General features: G+C 41.7%; 2 protein-coding genes across 2 annotated transcripts in view; both read right to left on the bottom strand.

Moving 5' to 3' along the window:
* LOC130090617 (sushi, nidogen and EGF-like domain-containing protein 1) overlaps positions 1 to 23,987 on the bottom strand; it is a 72,125-nt gene that overhangs the window by 2,724 nt on the left and 45,414 nt on the right. Inside the window, exons 3-5 of the mRNA XM_056258070.1 lie at positions 3,009 to 3,035; positions 2,765 to 2,892; positions 2,355 to 2,646 (exon numbers count right to left, since the gene is read on the bottom strand). Coding sequence (XP_056114045.1) covers positions 2,355 to 2,492 — 138 coding nt within the window. The 5' untranslated portion in view covers positions 2,493 to 2,646; positions 2,765 to 2,892; positions 3,009 to 3,035. The remainder of the gene's footprint in view (positions 1 to 2,354; positions 2,647 to 2,764; positions 2,893 to 3,008; positions 3,036 to 23,987) is intronic.
* LOC130090616 (uncharacterized) overlaps positions 17,249 to 23,987 on the bottom strand; it is a 145,557-nt gene continuing 138,818 nt past the window's right edge. Inside the window, exon 12 of the mRNA XM_056258067.1 lies at positions 17,249 to 17,391. Coding sequence (XP_056114042.1) covers positions 17,311 to 17,391 — 81 coding nt within the window. The 3' untranslated portion in view covers positions 17,249 to 17,310. The remainder of the gene's footprint in view (positions 17,392 to 23,987) is intronic.

Below are 23,987 nucleotides of genomic sequence, written 5' to 3'. Positions count from 1 at the left end.
TTACAGAGCAAACAGGTCTGTGGATGATGCAGTCAACATGGGACTGCATTATATCCTGCAACATCTCGACAGACCTGGGACTTATGCAAGGATCCTCTTTGTGGACTTCAGTTCGGCCTTCAATACCATCATGCCTGATCTTCTCACAGCCAAACTGACCCAGCTCTCCATGCCATCCTCGATCTGTCAGTGGATCTCCAGCTTCCTGACGGACCGGCAGCAGCGAGTGAGACTGGGGAAACTCACATCCAGGACTCTCACCACCAGCACTGGCGGCCCCCAAGGGTGCGTTCTCTCCCCACTGCTCTTCTCCCTGTACACTAATGACTGCACTTCTAAAGACCCGACTGTCAAGCTCCTGAAATTTGCCGACGACACCACTGTCATCGGTCTTATCCGAAACGGTGACGAGTCTGCTTACAGACTGGAGGTTGAACGGCTGGCTGTCTGGTGCAGTTATAACAACCTTGAGCTGAACACGCTCAAAACAGTGGAGATGATAGTGGACTTCAGGAGGAACAGCCCAGCACTCCCCCACTCACCATCATGAACAGCACTGTGGAAGCAGTGGAGTCATTCAGGTTCCTGGGCACTACCATCTCTCAAGACCTGAAGTGGGATAATCACATTGACTCCATTGTGAAAAAGGCCCATCAGAGACTTTATTTCCTTCGCCAGCTGAGGAAGTTCAACCTGCCACAGGAGCTGCTGATTCAGTTCTACTCAGCCGTCATTGAGTCTGTTCTATGCACATCCATCACTGTCTGGTTTGGTTCTGCTACCAAATCAGACATCAGGAGACTGCAACGGACAGTCCGGACTGCGGAGAGGATTATTGGTGCCCCCCTGCCAACCCTCCAGGACCTGTGCCCGGTTGCATAAAGCACCTTAAGTTTTTCCCTTAAGTATGATACTTAAGGGGCGATTTACCCTTACCTAAGAGAACAACTTAAGGGTGTTGCATATAATCTCTTAAACGGTTCTCTTAGGTAAGGGAAACATTTAAGTGTTTCACGACAGCGATCCTGGATTCACGTTATAAAAGTCTGTTGTTGCCATAGATACGCAAAACACTAACATGTCGGAATATCACGTGTCAGTCCAGTGACGCTATCATGCAACACCGCGTTAGCTCGAACGTGGCGGCAGTTTGTGTTGTTCACCGTCTCATGCTTTGGCTTTAGTTTAGGTTTTGTGAATGCACTTCTGGCTCTGTGTCTCGAAATACAGCTGAGTATATTTCCATAGCATACCTGTTTTCTTCTGTCATGATTCCTTTTAAAACACAGAATCAGCTCGTTCTCCTGTAAATTTTTTGTCGGCCACACACTCTCCGTGCGGGCACTGAACAGTGATAGTTTACATGCGAGTCGCGTGTAATGACAGACAGACAGCCGTCTAGTTTGATAGCGATGTCAAATATTGCGCGTTGATCAAATCGGTATTCTTGCAACAATTTTTCATGGCTAAATTGGTCCAAAGGGTTCTCCCTATTCCCTATGATCTTCAGCTGGTTTCATAAATTCAGCCATGTCGTCTTATTTTTGTCCGCGTTACTCTTAAGGTTACGATTTCCAAACCTTAAGTTATACTTAAGGAAATTACCGTTAAGGGGTTTTATGCAACACTTAACGATTTCTTAAGTGAAAAAACAGCATTTAAGGGAAATTCTAAGTGTTTATGACGTTTCACTTAAAAAAACCGTTAAGTAACACTTAAGGGTATTTTTCTGCAACACCCTTAGGTTTAAGGGAAACATAAGGGCGACTTTAAGGGAAAATTACACTTAAGGTGCTTTATGCAACCGGGCACTGTACTCATCCAGAGTGAGGAAGAGAGCAGGTAAAATCATCACAGACTCCACTCACCCTGGTCACCACCTGTTTGAACTGTTACCGTCAAGACGGCAACTCAGATCACTGGCCACAAAACATCTCGGCACAGGAACAGCTTCTTCCCACAGGCCATTTCCCTCCTGAACAGTTAACACACTTCCCAAGGCATATGCCCTAAGTGCAATACTCCCACTGTTTAGTGCAATATCTTAAACTCAGGTGATATTTATATGTAGATAATTTATCATATTTAAAACACTGTAAATACGCTCATAATCTGTAAATCTGAAAATGTTTATTCTGACTAAACCCAACTGTGATACTTTTATTCTCATATTTTTTATATTTTAACTTTTTTTATTATAAATTGTATTACTATGTTTCTTGTTGTATTTATATATGTGCACTGGAAGCCTCAGCACCAAAACAAATTCCTTGTGTGTGCAAGCATACTTGGCAATAAAGCTCTTTCTGATTCTGATTCTGATCTTGTGCCTGAAAAAGAAATAAACTATTTACCGGTGCTGAGTGAAGATTGAATACATTCATATCAGATGTTTGAACATAGTCCCATGTTGCAACAAAGACCCAAGAAGCAAAAAAGGTCTTATGAGGGAAATACTGGTTTATATCAAGCGCGAGTGAGCACACTTCCATTAGTGTACTGCTGATACCAGTATTTGCCTATTCCAATGTCATCGAGATCAGTCCAGAGCGGAGCAATGAAATCTTCAGTTCCATATGCGGGAAATTGAGGAGGGTTAGCTTCTGGTAAAGCTCGGCTGAATGAAAGGAGTCCGTTATTATTAACCTGAAATAAGAAAAATCAGTTCAAATCCACCAGTAAAGTATGAGCTGGCTTATCACAATATTTGCATTCATATTAGACTAGCAATGGAACTGAAATTGGTGAGAAATGGAATTCTCACGTATGCGTCGTTGTACTTGCGGCCAAAGAACATAAATGGCTTGGAGAAGGAAACATATATGTATGTATCACCACCAGTCTGTTCTGTGTCTCCTGCCGCTGAGCCGAATGGATAGAATATCGCTGGTGCTGCAAATAGAATCAACACAAAAAATACAAATGAAGATGTAAGTGTATTTTTATGGCTCATAATTATGGCGATTCTGCCGTGAACGAACCATTAATTCAAAAGTCAATATAAATACCTGTCCATGCAGTTGTTGTTGGAATGCCTGTTAAAGAAAAAGAGTATTCAATTATTAAACACTTCTGTAAAATACATTAAAACACATTGCGTATTATATGATATCATTATATGAACAGGTGAATAAAAGGACCTATTAGCCTGCACCAGAGTTTCATGCCAGAACTTAGCACTTTCGATTTTACAACTTTGCAGATGGTTTACATTCACAAACAGTTATATTACATACTGCATGAGAGGGAATATTCGAAAAAACATAATAGGGGCACTTTAACTAATTTTAACACTAATTTGAGACCTTGGGCCCTATATCATACACCCGGCGCAATAGGGTGGCAGGCGCGACGCAAGTGTTTTTGCTAGTTTCAGCCCGACGCAGTTATCATTTTCACGTCCTGCGCCACGTTATTTAAATAGCAAATGCATTTGCGCCCATCTGTTCGCTCATGGGCGTGCTGATCTGAAAACGAAGTGTGTTCGGGCGCATTGTTGGCGCGTTGCTATTTTGAGACAACTGAAATAATATATTTTTTTTGTTATTTAAAAAGTGCGTTAGTAATATGCGCCTATAAGGGGGTGCACAACGTGCGTACACTCTGCTTATTAAACACACAGGGACACACAGCAGCACACAAACATGCCAAATATTAAAAATAAAAGGATAACAATATAAAAGATTATTATTGTGTACATAAAGATATGGTGGAATCCGGCTTGTCCCATTGATGGTCTGCTTGCACGCTTTAACCTCACGCACAAGCAGACCAGATGCTCTCTGGAGATGTGTTCAGTCTTTCCTCTTGCAAATTCCGCCATGTAAATAGCAATCCGCAATGCTGCAAGCACAACTGGCTTTTAATGGGAATGGGAAATGACACTCTGATTGGTTTACTGCACGTTACGGCAAAACACACCCATTACTCATGAAGAGAATAGGCACAACCCTTTTAGACCATGCGCCAACCATTTTTCCCGTCGTTAAACTAGCAAAAGTGGATTCAGACACGCCCTGAGTGCACTTGTGCCTTGAGCTTTAGACCATGCGCTTAGATTGTTAAAATAGGGCCCCTTATTGTAAAGTGTTACCAAAAAAAAAAAAAAAAAAATTATAATGCACTTGTATGGTTTGCTACTTGCTCTTACTAGTCAGAGGTGCTTTTAGGAGGAGGGACATTCATATTCTAGAGAGAATTTAATTGGGCACAAAAATTTTATATGCACCGGCCCGGTCGTTGAGACCTGTGTTGAAGCCAAGTTATTTAAAGGACTAAGACGATGACTAAAAGACCGGAAGGGTGAATTATGTTGGCAAGATAAGTAGGGGCCTGACCATGTAGAGCCTTATAGGTTATGGTGAGAATTTTGAATTGGATCCTGTAAGTTACAGGAAGCCAGTGAAGGGAGCAGAGTAGAGGGGTAATATGGGTGCGCTTATTTGATCTAGTAAGTAGCCTAGCAGCAGAATTTTGAATGGATTGCAGACGGTGAAGGACAGATTTGTTGAGGGAGGAGAAGAGTGAGTTGCAATAGTCAATAAGGGAGGAAATGAAGGCATGAATGAGCATCTCCAGTTCTGACTGAGAGACCACAGCCCTCAATTTGCTAATGTTGCATAAGTGGAAAAAACAATAGCTTAAGGGGGGAGGAATGCTGTAGAATAGATGGTGAAGGTTATCTCTGTCATATTGGAATTGTCCCCTAGGTGGCAGTATTAGTTCAGCTAAAACAGAATGTAGTGAGTAGCACTGGGCGGGGCTGGGTTAGTAGTGTTTTGTAGCCTGTCATGCTCATGGGTTGCTCATCCAAGTGTTCAATAAAAACTCCAGATAGACGCTACCTCGTTGTCCGTCTTCCTTTACTAGTAGGGCTACATAGGATAGCCTACTACACATTTGAAATGTGTATCAAAAATACACATTCCAAGAACAAGTCTTTGTTCTTGGAAGAGAAGTGGGGTCAATCCATCTCAAGTGGTCCATTAGAAGGTGTAATATAACCTTAACAAATAATGTAATTTAGTGCAAGAGTTAATGTAACGGGAGGGGAACACGGACTGTTTGACAACCTGTGAGGGTGTCTATCAGGTGTGCATGTGTATCTGCAAGTCTCTGTTCACATGTGCGTCTAATACTGATGAGCCAGGGGTAAGCTAGCAGGCAGTCCTCCCCCGGTGTGCTCTTCAGACAGATGCCGAAACGAGAAAAGCCCGACTGTCTCCGTGCCTATGAATCTTTGGATGAACGACTCCACGCAGTGACAACCATCTCGATTGACTCCTGTCAGCTAAAGGTCTATGATATCAACCAACAAGCTCTATTCGTCCTGTTTGAGGAAAGTGGGAATTCTTATCATTGTTTATTCGCTGGCCAACCAGGGGCGCCAGATTGTAACATTCCACCTAGCCATTGAACTGGAGCAGTAAGCTACATTTATTTAGCTACAGCTTCACCGAACACCCTAAGCAACAAAATCCAACGATATACTGTTAAAACAGTTCCATGTCTTTTGTGTTTCAGCCTTAATTAACTATTAATTATTTATTTAATGAAGTAAGTCTCACGTTCTGGCGTTATGTTATAAAAAATGGGAACAGTTCCTGTGTCGGCCCAGACACTGTCAACACTGCATTGGCTGCCTATTAAACATCGTATAAATTTTTAAATATTGCTGATTACTTACAAAGCACTAAATGGTTTAGCTCCGCAGTACTTGAGCGAGCTCTTAACGCATTATAGTCCTTCACGTCTATTGCGTTCTCGAAATTCCGGCCAGTTGACAATACCTAGAATATCAAAATCGACTGCAGGCGGTAGATCCTTTTCCTATTTAGCACCAAAATTCTGGAACAGTCTTCCTACCATTGTCCGGGGAGCAGACACACTCTGTCAGTTCAAATCTAGACTAAAAACACATCTCTTTGGCCTAGCATACACATAACACACTATAGACTTCCTTAATTCAAAATTAGGCTGCATAGTTTAGATCAGCCGGAACCGGGAACACGTCCCGTAAATCCTGATGTACTTGGTACATCATAAGAAGGATGGCGTCTACGCTAAAATTAGTCTCTCTGTTTATCCCGAGGGACCCTCTATGGTGGACTTGCGCCTGGACCCATCCCAACTCATCCTGAAGTGCCAGCCTCATCAGCCCTGTGAAGGCCTCATCGACACGACAGCCATCGGCACTGATCCTCAACAACTCGTCTCCATACCGGCTTGATTACTTCGACTTCCAACCAGATGGAAATGGGTAAATACTCTAAATGTTCCGATCCAATCTGACTTGTAATGCTGCCCGAATCATGCACTGTTCCTTCGTTGGCCAGAGGAGAACTGGCCCCCCGACTGAGTCTGGTTTCTCCCAAGGTTTTTTTCTCCATCCTGTCACTGATGGAGTTTTGGTTCCTTGCCACTGTTGCCTTGGCTTTTGGCTTGCTTAGTTGGGGACATTTAATATTCATCAATATTATTGATCTGCCTTACTTAAGGTGGACGTTGATGCAATTTTCTTCTAGAAACAAACTTTGTTGTATTATTTTCATATTATCACTGTGAAGCTGCTTTGATAAAATCTGTATTGTAAAAAGCGCTATATAAATAAAGGTGACTTGACTTGACTTGCTTGTCTCTGTTTTTATTTGAGCTCCATCAGATGAGGCGTTACATTTATGAACATTCTCCATGCCATTTACTGTCACTGGCAGGGACTATTTTAAGGATGGCATATAATGATTAATGACTGCAAAAAAGTAACATATCAATAGCCTACATATATCTGTGTCTATATTAATAGTGTTGTGAATGCAGTCACGACGGAAGGGGTTCGAGGCTTTGCGTCTGTCCTAGCAATGTCATGACTGTGTTCACAATAGAGCATGGCCCCTCATACCTTATTGCTTATGTATTATCTATTCTGTAAAGTACATACAAGTATTGCATAGGTGTGTGATGAGTCATCTATCAATCACAGCATTATTACCTAGTAGAACTGTGGTGGTTGTTTCTGAAAGAAAGACATTTTATCGGCTAACGGATTATTTTGTCTGCACTCTAACATAAATAAGCTCACGACTAAACTAATTACATAGGATTGCTGTGGTGGTTTCTGAAAGAAGGAAAACAAATATAAACACAATAAAAAAACCTCATGAACTCAATTCACGAATGCCATTTGTTTCTTTCCTGATAAAATGGTTTCTAACGTTCATTTTGAGTGTTCAGTTGACACCATTTGGTGACAGTCTATAAGTGTTTTTTTGTGCAGGTATTGTTGTAATGCTTTTTGTAAAAAAAAAAAAAAAAAAAAAAAATGCAGTCCTGTTTCCTATGTACATACTATGTACTTATAGTAATTACAATAACTGAGTAGTAACTGTAACCCTGAACCTAACCCATGTAGTTATCTTATATTGCCCAGTACTTTCCTATGCAAGTGCACGTAGAGTAAAATAAAGTATATAAAAATTATCATCCATCACTCACAACACTGTTAAACTTTAACAACATACAGTAGTGACATTTTTAGGTTTTTAGAAAAACTGTTTTAAAAGGATATAATTCTCAATAGCAACCTGTTTGTGTTCCTACCCTTAATCACTGTTTGGGGTCAATATGACCCCACTGGACTTTTCCTTCATTTTTTAAAAATGTTACCTTCATCGCAGGGGCATGCAACTCTGTGACTTTTCCTCATAATCTATCAAAATATGCACAAAAAAACTGGGCTTGATTTGGTTGTTCTAAAGGTGTGTAAATTTTTTTTTTTACCATTTAAGCTCTTTGGGGTCAAAATGACCCCACATTGAAAATGAATGGGAAAATGAAAAAAAAAAAAACTTTTTTTTAATTTTGTTTGTCAAAAAAATAAAAGTAAATCCATTATAAATCTGAAAATGTCTACATATAAACCAAGGTCTGGTCCTAGAGCATAAATACAAAGTGGAACGAACTTTCCATCTCATACACACACACACACACACACAAATGTATGTGACTGCAACAGAGAGCATTTTTACAGAAATTGGCAAATAAAATAAACAAAACTGGCATAAATAAAAAAATAAAAAGACATATACTGTAAATCAAGGTCTGGTCCTAGAGCATAAACACAAAGTGGAACGAACTTTCTATCTTACACACACACACACACACACACAGACACAAATCTATGTGACTGCAACAGAGAGCATTTTTTTACAGAAATTGGCAAATAAAATAAACAAAACTGGCATAAATCAAAAAAAAAAAAAAGACATATAAATCAAGGTCTGGTCCTAGAACATAAACACAAAGTGGAACGAACTTTCTATCTCTACACACACACACAAACACACACATGTATGTGACTGCAACCGAGAGCATTGTTACAGATATTGGCAAATAATATAAACAAAACTGGCATAAATCTAAAAAAAAAAAATTACATATAAATCAAGGTCTGGTCCTAGAGCATAAACACAAAGTGGAACGAACTTTCTATCTCATACACACACACACACACACACACACACACACACACACACACACGTATGTGACTTCAACAGATAGCATTTTTATAGAAATTGACAAATAAATCAACTACACTGGCATAAATCATATTTTATGGCATAAAAGATTTCACAAATGCAACATGGAAGAAGCATGGCCCCCTTTAATTAAGATCATCATTTAAGTGATTCTTTTCTTAAAAAAATCATTTTTTATGAGACAATTTATGGCCTAGTTAAGTAATTGTGCAGTAAATAGGTAAAAAAAATTCCACAAAAACACAGCATAAATATATAGTTGAGAAGTAAATTTAAAAAATGATATGTAGTTTTCCATATAAAAAAATATATTTCCTTATGCAATCGCTCTTTAAAAGTTTGGGGTCATTTTAACCCCAAAGAGCTTAAGCGTTGTCCTTTTCTAACAATGATTAAAAGCAACCATACACCTGTGTTGTTTTATTTACTTTGTTTTTATGATTAAATTGTATAATTATTTATAACCATTAGTCCTTCGTGTAGTTGTCATTTGATTTATTATTTAACCCTTTATTCATATTATTTGATTTACATCATTTATCAACTGTTCCCATTTTATGTTTTTAAATTTCATATTACTTATATTTATAATCGTATATGATTGTGAGGTTTTAAGGGATGTTTGTCTTCATGAGTAAGAGTAAGATCACAGGACGATGTTGTGAAGCAGTAATTTTCTATCGTTTGTGCTTTGGTAATAACACTTGTTGGATTTGTACTGGTCAGGGTTGGGTTTCCCAAAAGCATCGTAAGCTTAAGTTGATCGTAGAACAATTGCCACCAATGGTCTCTACGATCAACTTAGGCTTATGATGCTTTTGGGAAACGCAGTCCAGATAAAGTCTGAGCATTGAGACACCGACATTCAAATGAAGTCTGTTCATTGAAACGCAACTAAGATTATTCAATAAAATCTACTCATTTTACTATCATCACTTCATCTCCTGCGTCTGCTCTTCCTTGGTTTTCTCAGTCAAACTCTCAGGCTAATAGAAGACTGATTTCTTCTGGGAGGGATTCAGTGTCCGGGGTCGGATCTAATATATCTGATATTTTTGACGTGGAGATCCATCCGTTCTAACAAATTAAAACGTCTATATTTACCTATAGCCGGTGTTGTTGTTTCACTTGATGCTGTGCCATTTGATGTTTGAGTTTCAGTTGTTGCTTCAGTTGTTGTGTTAGTTGTTGTTTGTGCCCTGGCTGTTACAGAGAAAGAGTTTATTAAATTTAGAAACAATTTTTAAAAATATTTATATAGTCTTTGCCACATAATCAAATAGAAACTAAACCTTACTCAGTGCCAGGACTGATATGAACACCAGCAGCAGCTGTGAAACCAGAAATAATCTCATGATGATGAAGTCGGATATAAAACCAGCATGTAGGAGTCCTTCTTCTGTAATCAGGGGGAGATTTATTATTCTCACTATACCGATGTAAATCTTGAATAAATGTAACCGATAATAACTTTAAGAAATTAAATATTTTCAATTTTGAAATATGATTGTAGGAGCCAATTTTTGAAGCGGTTGAAAAAAATCCAATATTCTAAAGGCCCACTTTATATTAGACATCTTAAACAAATAAATAGAAATAAATAGAAATATTTGACTTACTGTTCTTCTAAGCTGCTCTTGCACCTGCTGTGGGTAAGAAGGAAGTTTGACTGATTTTTACCAGCACTGCATACAGATAAAATAAATGTCCTGTCATGGAGGAATTTCTTCTTCTTTTTTTTTTTTGGAACACAGCCAACCATTCTTAGATAGATAAAATTCCTTCAAAAATAATAATACTTTAGGCCTGTATACTCTTCACATCTCTATTATGTAAAAAAAAAAAAAAAAAAAAAAAAAAAAAAAACTACTATGGTACACGATTCAGTGCCTGCAACTATCAAAAATATGATACCATTCCCATGCACAATGGTATCACCACAGTACAGTGGGTTTATTATGGTTTACACATCAAGTGTCTATCACACTGTTACGGATATGAGGAAGGACTCAAATGCAGAAATGAGTGATCAGGGGTTCAAGCGGCACAAATGAGAATTTATACCCATTAAGCTTGAACCGTTTGTTAACCTGTAGGCTACCTTCTGCCTGAAGGCATCAGCTCATACTCACTGTACAGGACGTGATTTGTGTCGTTGGTGATTTTGAAACCCTGTTTCCTCACCGCCTCATCAAAGCGCTCCTGAAGAGTAATAGGTGGCATTTGGTCAATTATTTTCTCAGCCCATTTTATAAATTTTTGGAGCTGTGATTTTAATTAAACGGACAGGTTGCCTAGCAAAGCCACAATACCGAACAATAGATTCAATGGCTGCCTTGTAAAACAGTAACATGATATCCTTGTCCACTCCATGAACTCTAAGGGCGTTTTCACACCTGAAAGTCCGCACCAAGGTCCGAAGCAAAGTTCACGTTTTGATACATTTTATACTTTCAGAAAGTTTGGGTTTGGTTTCACACTGCAATTATGCGAGCGCACTAAAGAACTTTACGTGACATACTTGCGTCCTGTCGTCATCATCTATGTGGGCTGCATCTTGACATTGATTGGTTTTGTAAATGGACGTGCGTCTGACGTCGGCGTGTTGTCAATTCGGCGGGTAACTTTGACAACATGAATGAACAGACGCATATCGTTGCAACTATATTGTTATTTTTATGGCATAATTACCTGCAGCGCCCACTATACACAAGTCTAGTTCAAATTGGCCAAATGAACGTCCTCGTCGCGCAAACATTTTATCGTCGCCGGCAGGAAAGTAGGAGAAGACTGCAAGTTGACTTCTTATGTCATCAGACCATACTTCAATTAAAAACCTCGTCTCCTCCTCTCCCCATGTGCTACCACGGCTCATTTTTCCTGCCACCTTCTGTTTTTTCGGCTATGCGGGAACCACCAGAACTTCCTGTAAAAGGTCTGAAAGTCCGAACCATACAGAAATGCTTTCACACTAGAAACGAACCAAACCTTTGTTCAGTTTGATCCGGACCGAGACTACCTCTTTTCGTCGGACCAAATTTCATCTGTTTGGTCCGGGGGAGGTTTCACACCTGTAATTTTGATTCGGACCAAACTGAAAAGTCCGAAAGTCCGGACCAAACAAGGTAGGTGTGAAAGGGCCCTAAGTCGTCTTAAGAAATATAGACGCTGACATATCTTTGAGAAAACATACTCCACTTGATGGGACCACTGCAACTGACAATCTAATTGTATAACTAAATACTTATATGTTGTTACCTGCTTAACGAGTACATCTTCTATTTGAAGTGTGCTATTATCTCCTATAGACCTGGGGTCAAAAATCATTTATTTGGTTTTATTTACATTAAAGCTGCCGTCGGCAACATTTTTTTTATCATATTCAGTGAAATCGACACTATAATCCGACAGAACAACATAAATAAAGTGGTTTTAGAAAAAAAAACGAGCTTCTAACTCCACCTGGAGCGTGTTATTTGTTTTGCAAAAATCCACAGCTCCCGGATCATCGGGTCCAATCAGCGCAGGGGGGTGTGAGATCTGACTGTCAATCACAGATCGGGCACACGCCACCCCTCGCGCACGTTACAATCACATGCACACGCCTGAAGTTCGCGGAAGTTCGCGCAGTAACGAAGAGCGATGGCGGAAAATCAAGTAAGCTCATTTAGAGTATAAATGACGTTAGCAATTGCAATCTATCGGTAGATTAGCCAGGACAGCATACCTCCAAATACTCCATGGTGTTGATGGATGCTGATGAGACGGGCGCGCTCACTGAAAAACAGGTGCACACGCACTGACGAGCACGAACTCGGTCACGGTGGGAGGGTATTCGTTGATAGTGGGGGAGGGGCATGAGAGTTGTAAACATTCAAAATTTTGCCTAAGTCCACTCAATCTGCCAGATTTGCCGACTTCAGCTTTAAGGGGCAAGTTATGACTGTTGTACCACTTCACTATCTCCTACATTATGCTGTGGGCAGGGTTTTTTAGGCACCGGAATTACAACAGATGTCTTCCAGATAGTAGGGATGCTGGATATTGCTGGAATCCGGGAAGAGCCAGCTCCAGTTTACAATGGTTAAAGTCTCCGAGAACAAATAGGGCTATCGGGCTTGTCCTTTAGCTGCTGGTGGACGGAGTCTGCTACACGTGAAGCTGCATTGGATGCGTTCCCACTGGGCGGATACGGAACATGTAAAGATGTTCCCATAGTCTCTAGGTAGATAAAAAGGTCTTATAATGCAAATGAGTTCAAGATCAGGAGTACACACCCTGTCTTTTATTGTGTAATTATTATTGCACCACGAGTCATTAATAAAAACACAAAGCCCGGCCTCCTCAAGGACAAAGGCAGTCCCTGCCATACACCCGCAACGTCTGCTCATTACCTTCGGTAAAGCCTAGTTCACAGTTCACACTACATGATTTTAAGCCCGATTTGCAAATCGTTGAGCTCGCCGACAGGTCAGCGTGTTATTGCGTGCAAATCGCGGGAGATTAGCGGGCGATGAACGCTCGCCAATCTGTTAGTATGAAAGAGCCAACAACGCATCAAAGATGCTCGCAGACGCGTCGCCGAGCCCAAAAAAATATATAGCATGCTAGATATCCAGAGCTGTTGCACGACTCAACCTCACGTGATGTCATGAGCTACAGCCAATCAGAGCAAGGCATGTTCGCGTGTTGTTTTCTTCTTCGTCTTCTTCGCTGGGTATTGGCGCACGTGCTGTTTCGCGTCATTTCCGGTTCGTTTTATCGCGTGATTTTTCGTGACAAAACGTGGTTTGTAGACAAGATAGAATCGTTGGGTGACAGAGTTGTTGTCAACTCGTGTAGTGCGTTACCCCCTGTTGCGGATCAATCACGTTGTGTCGTGTGGTGTGAACAGCTCAACAACTTGAACACTCCTGATTTCACAGAGAGCAAGTCATGTAGTGTGAACCGCACAGTTCAGCCCGACGTTTTAAAATCATGTAGTGTGAACTAGGCTTAAGTGTGGTGGCATCATATTGTAAGCAGGTGCAAAAGGTGAATGTAACTAGCAGCAGCAGCAGCAGCCACACTCCAGTGATTCTCTTTCCATTTGTGAATTCTCTTCCTTGTTCACTTCTTTTTCACAAAGCAGACCACAGCAGCACTTCAACACTCTTGACATAGACTTTTGACAGACTTGACGAACTTAAAACTTGGACAAACTTAGACTACCAAGGACGCCTGTTCTGCCCGTGCCACAAGCAGTGCTGCGCCACCGGAAACCTGGCTCTTATCAGGCAATGACTTTGCAGGCAGCATTTGCAAATGAAGGTATTAAGGTAACTCACGAAACTGTTCTTTTACAGACTGAATACTTAGAGAGTATTTAATTTCTACAATAGTAATTTCTCTCTAGAAAATACACATTTTTGACCCACATTTTGTAAATTAACTAAATTAATAACTTTTTTACAACAAAAATTAACTATCTCTGAACTTATTTAAACTGGACTATGATGCTATTTTCTTCTAGATCTGCTGTACAGCCGAAACCAACTTTGTTGCATTATTTTCCTGTTATCACTGTAAAACTGCTTTGAAACAATATGTATTGAAAAAAGCACTATATAAATAAAGGTGACTTTACGTGACATAATTAGACATAATCTTGCTCTCTTTTGACTGTAGCCAATGACTGTATTCACAAAGAATACAGAATGAGGATCACACAGAATAAAAAGACGCAATAAAACAAGTTTATCCAGAAAACACAAATGCTACTTTCAATATAACTTTATACTTTACAGAAACTTGAGAGTGACTAGTCAGAGATGTCGTTCTTCTGATAGACTTTATCGAAACTTTATCTGAAGGATGAATGAGATTTAAACTAGAATTTCCAGATGCAGAGAGAGAATCATGTTTAGAACATAACTGATATTTTAGACATTGAAAACAGGTTTTAGACAATGAAAACAACTTTATACTGTCTTAAACGGACTTTGCTATACACTTGTTGTTTATTCATTCGTATTATTTCTATCAACTTATTAAGCCAAATGCCTATGTAAACAAGCCTAATTTATTTTTTAGGACAAATATTTACAAAGATGTAAAAAATATTTATTTTACAGTTTGTAATAAAAGTGACCTTTCACCACTGAGATTATTTGGGTTGTTTAAAAGTGAAAGCAAATAGTTGACACTTGTGTCAAGTATTTGTTGTCTTATGCATATGCTTCCTGTAAACTGAGTTGAAGAGGAAGATCAGGTTTAATTCATTGTTGCTTCAGATCTGTTTGATTAGTTTTAAACCCTTGCAACCTTGCAAGAGATCTGATAATACAAAAGCATGATGAGACAAGGGAAAAAAGAGAATGAATTATTATTATTCAAGCAAAATGAACAGAAAAAAAGTTGGATCAAACACAATTAATGTAGTTTTTTTTAATGATTATTTGTATTTGATTATTTGTAATGATTATTTGTATTTTTTGTATTTAATGATTATTTGATTATTTGTATTTGAATGCAAAATACGCATTCGATAGGCTATTCGACCAGATTACCAATGAGGAAGTCCTACGACGAAGCAAAGGCAAGCCTTATACAATGATTACAAGCCGCCACCTATGGCTGGCTGGACACATGCGAATGGAAAGTAGATTTGAAGTAAATTGCTATGTACACAGCCTGTGGTCTACATATCTGTTTTCTTTATAAATCAAAAATTTCAAACTATGTAAGTTTATAAGACAGTATGTGAAAAATGTAATATATTCTAGTCAATCAAAAGTGTGAACACAACTACAAGCCAAGTATACTTAGAATACTTAATTATACTTTTAAAAATATCTCGTTCAAAAGATTGAGTTCATGTATGGTACTAAATATATACATTTTAAGTATATTTCTGAGAGGTACATAAATTATACAAAGAAGTACATGAAAAATAAACTAAAATTATACTTTCTTGTTTTTAGTTTGAAAGAAGTATAGCACACTTGAATAAACTTCTTTTTCATAAGGGGTGACCAGTGTCAGTTGCGTCACTTCACTGCTATTAACAAAAGTGTCCATCATATACACACTTCAGAATCTTACCAGAAATAGTAGGTCATCCGGGTACTTTTTGGCTACACTTTTACGAGTACTGTGAATTCAGACATACTACTTTTGTCACGCACTGTTTTTCGCAAACTAATATTGTAGGGAAGTATGCGATTTTGGATGCAGTCTTTTTCTAATACTTCATTCATCACTTTCAGGAACTTACATTACCTGATTTTGCGTTATGTTTAGGAAAACTTTACAGTCTAAGTTAAAATAATTAGTAAATAAAGTTAGATGTTGCACATTTGTTTGTATAAAACATGTTTTTTTGTTCAGAGATTATAGTTTGTTTATGGTTTGAAAATGAACGCAGTGATTAAGTGTCCCACTGAATAAACAAAAATCTGAAAACACTTCGGACATACGTCATGTAAGTAGACAAGTGGTCAAGTGTGTGTATATGAACAGGCCCAGTGACATGCACGCGTTCTCCATTACTGTAAAGATGTACAAGAACTCAAATATCAACACCAACATAAAAACCTTGACATGTGCATAGACATAAAATGCTTGTGTAGAGCAACTTGTGTTAAACAAATACACATGTGGGTGTATTTGTTTTAATAAATAACACGACCTTTCCTGATTCGGTTTACCCAACAGCCCTCAGTACGTACTACAACAGATGTAGGCTTTTTAATGTTTAGGCCAATTAACACTATGCCTAAAAATATGCCATGTCACCAAAGATTTGTGAAAGACGCCTGTGTGTACTAAATCGAGTACAGAATATCACTGTCAGTGTATGAAGACTCAAGACTCTCCTTTCTTAATCTAATAAAATCACAAACAGTTTGTTAGCAATGCAAAGTTTCAGCATTTCATGAAGCATGCTGTAATCTCACTAACTCTCTCTAAAGGTCTGTCTCCCCCTCGTGCGAGCCATGAAACGTGCTTTAATTCACATTATAGAGATTTTCAATTTACTGTTACAGTTATCACACACCTTACAATATAACATCAACCTTTTTTTTAGGAAAACATTTAAAGCTAAATCTATATAGCCAAATACTTATAAATAATATATCTATAAATGATCAAATAGGCTTATTGCTGTGTTATCTACAAACATGCATTCAATTTTATACCATACCAAATTAAGTTTGTGCATGTTTAGATTGACATCAAACGTATAACAGGTGAATAAAATAAAAACATCATTTTACCCAACATAATCTTTTTCTGCATTTTGACTATTGAGGCATGTTGTCAAAAAATCTGAATGTTGTTTAGTTGACTGAGCAATACATGTAGAAATAATAGCATTATATTCAAATTCACTGGAGTGAAACATGTGACAGCTTCGGTCTCACCAATAGACAATCACGATATGGATCAGTAAAAAGTTGATTTTCCAGCAAATGGAGCCATAGAGGAATAACAGATTTACTTTCACTATCGACACTGCATATGTAGATTAAACCCGTCATACATCATTGCATGTGAAAGGACAAACAAACATTCCCCTTCTTGAAGAGTGACATTCCTCTGTGAATCATTTACTCTCAAGTCAAAATTGAAACGAATGGGAATGTTATGGGAAATATAATGCAACAGCATTTCCATCCTCAATGACTATTTGCTGATTAACTTACCTGAATGAGGGATATTTTAATGGCAAGGATATTTGATTTAAGATATTAAAGCTGAAGTTCTTTCCTTGTATGAGTTACATTTTATGATATTATGGTCGTGTCTTTTGGATTCTTCTGAAGTTCAGCTTCACGCTGCTCGGCAGACCGGACTTGACCAGCTCCTGTTGTAGCTGAAATAAAGATTGACTGATAAATCAAAATGTATTAAATCGTCTATTAGCACTATAATTAATAATAATAATATATATATATATATATATATATTCGGTCCATTATTTAAGTCCAACTTACTTTCTCAAAAACAATACTGTCTCAATGTTTTCACTCTGTCAGGTCTGAAAATGAAGTAACTCTCAGTTGAACTATGCTATTTATAAAGGAAACAAAGCACATGATTAATAATTAATGTTAAAAAGTGTTTACATTTTCATGCATACTTTGTACTGAACGTATTGAAGAGGTCAAATTGGAATATAATATTTGAATTGAATAATAAAGAATTTCACAACACCGCCTTGAAAACAATTTGTTTGTTTCCAGGAACATTTCAATTTCAGCATTTTGCAGATGCTTTTATCCAATTTCAGGTTGATTAAAGGTTTTGAATGTGATTGAATCAAACTCATGACTTTGACCTTGCTAGTGCCGAAACATCATATGATGCCACATAAAAACAAACTAATAATACTAAATATTCTAAACATGATGGCAATTATGTACCTTGTAGATTATTTTGATCTGTTCTTCTGTCCACCCTGAAGGCCCATCGACCTGGAACATTTACATTACTGGTGTTCTTAAGGTTTGGAATAACACTCCCATTGATTGATCCAGGAATCACAAAGTAGGCCGTGGAGTTTACCGTGTCATAACCAGCCTGCACAAACAAGGGAATGACTAATTATTGAGACAGAACATCAAGAAGAGATAGGCGTATTTTGATGTATAAGGCATGTTTTACCTGCACCGCAATTTGTACCAAAGCGCAGTCACCATAAAAAGACAAATCACCGCCAGAAATTAACACCACTTGAATCGATCTTTCCTGCAAAGTTTGGGAACACTGAATGTAACAGCAGCTCTGAGAATAGTGTAACCTTGAGCCTGAAGGAGTTTTAACAAACTAACTTACTGTGCCAGAGACATAAAAGTCTTCAACTCTATCCCAAGTAGCAACAAGGACCCAAGTAGCCATGAAGCTCATGTGACCTTACGAAACTTTGACCAGATAGGCTTGAAAGGTTCTTGACTTCGCCACCTGGTGCCTCTCACACCAAGATATACTTTGCACAGTAACTGCTGAATACCTAATCTAAGGCAAGCAGGTTCATAGAAATAAACCAAAGATGATAGACAGAGACGTGCTTTCAGTAGAAAAATGATGTCACGGGTGACAAAATCGCTCGGCAAGCGGAACCCCCTTGAGAGTCCTAAGTTTCCCAGGGGAAGGTATTGTGTGCAACACGCCCCACCCCGGTGATGTAAACATGCCCGCACTGATTAGCGCTAATGCATTGCAGGTGTGAGAGAGAGAGAAGCGGCGCTCACACAGGCTTCCTGTTACGCAAGCCAGGATAAAAAGGGACCATTCAGAGAGTGTTGGTCGTTGATGTTCAGTGGGTTGTTCAGTGGGTTCGCGTTGCTCAGTGAGTTGGAAGTGTTGAAGAGCCTAAAGGGTTGACTTGGAGCAGTGTTGGATACAAGCTTCCTCAGGAAAACCGTTGGGGTGTGGAGATCGCCATTTGAGTTTGCTGGATCAGAGTGATCGTTTGTGGGAAGTCTGCTGGACTGAGCTATCGTCTGGATTGGTGCTGTGGAAGGAGAGAGAAGAGATAAGTGAACTGATTTCATCTTATGAGCGTTCAAATTGCTGGAAGAGGATGCAGTAAATGTGGATCTGATTGTCGGAAGAGCTATGTGTTTCAGAGTGTGTTGAGGAGGAATTGAGAGAGAAATCCCTCGTGGAGCGAGCGCAACAACCGGAGTGGGGCCTCTGACCAGCCTTAATGTGTGAGTGAATTGCAGTGCTTTTGCCTTATTGATACACATTGATTTGTGGCTGTGGAATTGAAGTGAACACAAGTGTGCTGTGCCTTTGCTGAGAAGTGGCCCTAGCCCCATTTACACGTTTGTGGAAAGTTACTATATCTGCTCCCCATTGAAAGTCCAGTGTGATACAGCTGCACTGAAGAGGGTACTCTGTACTGTGAAGGTCCTTAATTGTTATTTACTGTTTGAGCCCAGAAGCCTACAGCATCACTGGTAACGTACTCTTTTAACCCACTGTCTCCTTACTGTGAATTGAAGAAGAGTACTGTGCAGATCCTTACCTGTTCCACTTACTGTTGAGTCCAGACGCATGCAGCATCACTGGTAACGTACCCTTTTAACCCACTGTCTCCTTACTGTGAATTGAAGAAGAGTACTGTGCAGATCCTTACCTGTTCCACTTACTGTTGAGTCCAGACGCATGCAGCATCACTGGTAACGTACCCTTTTAACCCACTGTCTCCTTACTGTGAATTGAAGAAGAGTACTGTGCAGATCCTTACCTGTTCCACTTACTATTGAGTCCAGACGCATGCAGCATCACTGGTAACGTACCCTTTTAATCCATTGTCTCCTTGCTGTGCACTGAAGAGAGTACATTGTACTGTGAAGATTTTTACCCGTTCTACTTACTGTTTGAGCTCAGCAGCCTACAGCATCACTGGTAACGTACCATTTTAATTCATTGTCTTCCTGCTGTGTACCGAAGAGAGTACGTTGTACTGCGAAGATCCTTATCTGCTCTACTTGCTGTTGAGTCCAGAAGCACACTGCATCATTTGGGAAGCAACCTTTTAATTCACTGTCTCCTTACTGCGAGCTGAAGAGAGTACTGTGTACTGCGAAGATCTTTACCTGCTCTACTTACTGTTGAGTCCAGAAGCACACTGCATCATTTGGGAAGCAGCCTTTTAATTCACTGTCTCCTTACTGCGAGCTGAAGAGAGTACTGTGTACTGTGAGGATCCTTACCTGTTCTACTTACTGTCCGAGTCCAGAGGTATACAGCATCACTGAAGGACGCAGCATCATGGGCGAAGTAAATCTTTAACTCACTGTCTCCCTCCTGTGGACCGAAGAGTACCGCGCACTGCGAGGGATCCTTACCTGCTATACTTACTGCCCGAGTTCGGAAGTCTGCAGCACTGCTGGGAAAAAGTAAGCTTTCAAACCATTGTTCCATTATGGTGTGCCGATGAGAGTTCTCGGTACTGTGAATATCCTTACCTGTTCTACTTACTGTTTGAGTCCAGAAGCATGCAGCACCGCTGGTGAACGGAGTCCCTAAATTGTCGCCCAGGGGACACCGTGACAGTTGCGACACGCCCGCCCGTGACAGAAGGATATCTAGAGGACAGTGAAGGCTATCCAATTGATGCCCCTTGTTTTATCGTTCAATAAAGATTGTTCCTCCTTCGAAACTTACCTGTGTCTCCGTAGTCCTCTGTTGTGTGCCTGTGGTGTCGGCTCCCCACGGTGGTGGCTCAGTAAGAGAGGGGGGGTGGTTGGTCATCCGAGCATTCCTCCCCTCGACCTGTGTGACATCAAGTGGCGTAGTCGGCAGGATACACACCGTGAGTTGTAGCGGCCACAGGTACGCGATGGCGGACGAAGAGGCACCCGCGGCTCGTCCACAAGTCATGCCGATCTTCATGGGAGCTCCTTGGGCGCAGCGCTATGGAGGACCGGGGTCGGAGTTAAGTTTGCAGGATTGGAGGGCGCAGACGGAGTACCTGGCTGGACTACAGGGATTGAGTGCCGCGCAGAGAGTACAGTTTGTGTTGGGGTCATTGGAAGGAGAAGCAAAAAGGGAAGTACTGGCTGCACCGGAAGCCGCACGGGCTACTGCGAAAACTATCTTTGATTTCTTGTTTGGATTGTATGGAGACTCTACCCCAGTGGCCACTCTTCGTGCCCAGTTCTTCAACTATCAACAAGGACCTACGCAGACACTTCGGGCATACTCCTTGAAGTTACGGGAGCAGTTCGGCCGGCTGAAGGGGCGACCGGATCATGGACTGGGTGAAGGGGATGCCTTGCTACGAGACCAATTCGTCTTGGGGCTGCGTGAAGGGCCGGTACGCCAGGGCATACGACTCCAGCTTCGACGAGACCCCACTATGACCTTTGAGGCTCTGCGACAAGAGGCCTTGGCGTTGGAAATAGACCAGGGAGAGGTAACTCGTACCCCAGTTTGTGTGGCAGCAAGTAGTGCTAGTGGACCTGCTCCTGCCGAACCGGACGATTGGAAGCAGAAACTGAGGACCGAGCTGCTAGAGGATGTCAAGGGACAGATGGCGGAATTATCGCGGAACCTGCTGGGTGAACTTCGTCGAGGACGAGTCGAGGGCGGAGCAGTGGCGAGAGGGAGGTCGTATTCAGAGGAGGGGCGAGGCCTTGTGCGCCGCCCCCTACGTCCTGTGGGCCCCCGGTTCCAGTGGGATGATCAAGGAAGGCCCATCTGTATCAATTGCGGAGATCCGGGACATATCAGCCACCAGTGTGGGCTTCGCCGTGGTTCTCAAGGGGGTTTTTAGTCCCACCGGCCACTGTGGGTCAAGTGGCCGGGACCCCTTTGTGTGACCCTCCTTTTCCTGCTGCACGAGATAACTGGGTGGGACATTGCCCCACCGTGGAGGTTCAAGCTAATGGAGTCACGATAGACTGTCTGGTTGATACTGGGTCTCAAGTTACGTTATTCTCAGAGAGCCTGGCCCAGGAGTTGTTCGCAGATCATCGGCTCCAAGCAACAGAAGCTTCCAAGCTGACCTTACGGGGGGCTAATGGTCTGGACATCCCTTATACTGGGTACATCGTGGTAGACTTTCTTGTCCGAGGGGTCCCCGTCCCACAAAAAGGGGTAGTTATCGTCCGAGATCATTGCTTGGGCGTTCATCGAGCACTGTTAGGGATGAACGTCATACTGGATTGCTGGGAAGAATTGTTTCGGGACCGGCCGGCTCGGACGTCTCCGTCACCGGCGAAACAGGACTGGGACCGAATTCTGGCCGATTGCCGAAGAGTGCACACAGCTAATCACATGGAGGAAAGGGAAGACATCGGTCGAGTTACCTGTCGGTACGCTCTGTCTATCCCAGCCCAGAGTGAGACCGTTCTTTGGGTCCGTGTACCCGCGGGACCCCGTGAGGCAGGTACCTGTGTCCTGGTAGAGCCTCATGAAGATTGTCAGCCAGTTGAAGTGGCTCACGGGCTGGCGGTTGTTCGCCGTGGGCGAGTCGCAGTCAAAGTACGGAATACAAATCCTTACCCTGTGCTCCTTCATCGACACCAACGTCTGGCCCGAGTTTCCTCAGTACGTCCTGTCCAGGTGCATGAGCACCAAGACGTCTGCTTCAGACAGGTGAGCCCTGCGGTGGTGGAAGTTGCTGTCCGTCCCGTCGAGGTAGAACTGGGTTCGGTTGGAAGAGGAGTGTCGGCCCATTTGATGGGAGAGTCCCTGAAGGGTGAGAACCTGGAAGAGGAACAAGTGGTACAGCTTCAGGAGCTGCTGAAGAAGTGGCAACATGTGTTTTCAACACACGAAGAGGATTATGGCTGCACAGGGGTGGTGAAGCATCAAATACCCACTGGTGGGGCGACACCTAGTCGGGAGCGCTACCGTCCGGTGCCTCCCACTCTTTATACCGAGGTCCGCACCCTGTTGAAAGGGATGCTGGAGGGAGGAATCATCCGAGAAAGCAGTAGTCCGTGGGCTGCGCCCATCGTTCTGGTGCAAAAGAAGACGGGAGCTTTGAGGTTCTGCGTTGACTATCGCAAACTCAACAGCGTAACGAAGAAAGATGCATTTCCATTGCCACGGATTGAGGACTCGCTCACCAGTCTCACCCAAGCGGCGTGGTATTCAACATTGGACCTGGCGAGTGGATACTGGCAGGTGCAGGTGGACGACCGAGATAGGGAGAAGACAGCTTTCACCACCCCGTTTGGGTTATTTGAATGGGACCGTATGCCATTCGGTCTGTGCAATGCTCCTGCGACCTTTCAACGCCTGATGCAGCGCTGCCTAGGAGGACAATTAGTCGACTCAACGCTGGTCTACCTAGACGATGTGATCGTTTTCTCCCCTGATTTCCGCACCCATCTGCATCACCTGGAGGAAGTGTTCAGGGCCATGGAGAGATATGGGCTGAAGCTTAGGCCAGACAAGTGCCAGTTGCTGCGGAAGGAGGTGCAGTTCTTGGGACATCGCGTCAGTGCTGCAGGGATCTCCCCTGACCCGGAGAAGGTGGCGGCGGTCCAAGGATGGGAGCCACCCCGGACAGTGAGACAGGTGCGGTCATTCCTGGGGTTCGTGGGATATTATCGGCGCTTCATAAAGGGATTCTCTGGGCTTGCGAAGCCATTGAACCAACTCTTGGCTGGTACTGGACGTGCCCGTGGTAAAGGCTCCCCCTCAGTACACTGGGATTCCACCTGTGAGGCCGCCTTCCAGAACCTTAAGCAGGAACTTCTGAAGGCCCCTATCTTAGCCTATGCAGACTTCACCCGGCCGTTCCTCTTGTATACCGACGCCAGCAACGCAGGGTTGGGGGCCGTGTTGGCCCAAGAGCAGCAAGGAGTGGAGAAAGTAATAGCCTACGCAAGTCGAAGTTTACACCCCGCCGAACGAAACACGTCAAATTATAGCTCCTTTAAAATCGAACTGCTGGCGATGAAGTGGGCCATGACGGAGAAGTTTAAAGACTACTTGTGGGGA

This window comes from Rhinichthys klamathensis, unplaced genomic scaffold (assembly GCF_029890125.1).
Source record: "Rhinichthys klamathensis goyatoka isolate OS25496 unplaced genomic scaffold, OSU_Roscu_1.1 h1tg000148l_1, whole genome shotgun sequence".
Lineage (NCBI taxonomy): Eukaryota > Metazoa > Chordata > Actinopteri > Cypriniformes > Leuciscidae > Rhinichthys > Rhinichthys klamathensis.
This window is presented reverse-complemented; position numbering and strand designations above follow the sequence as displayed.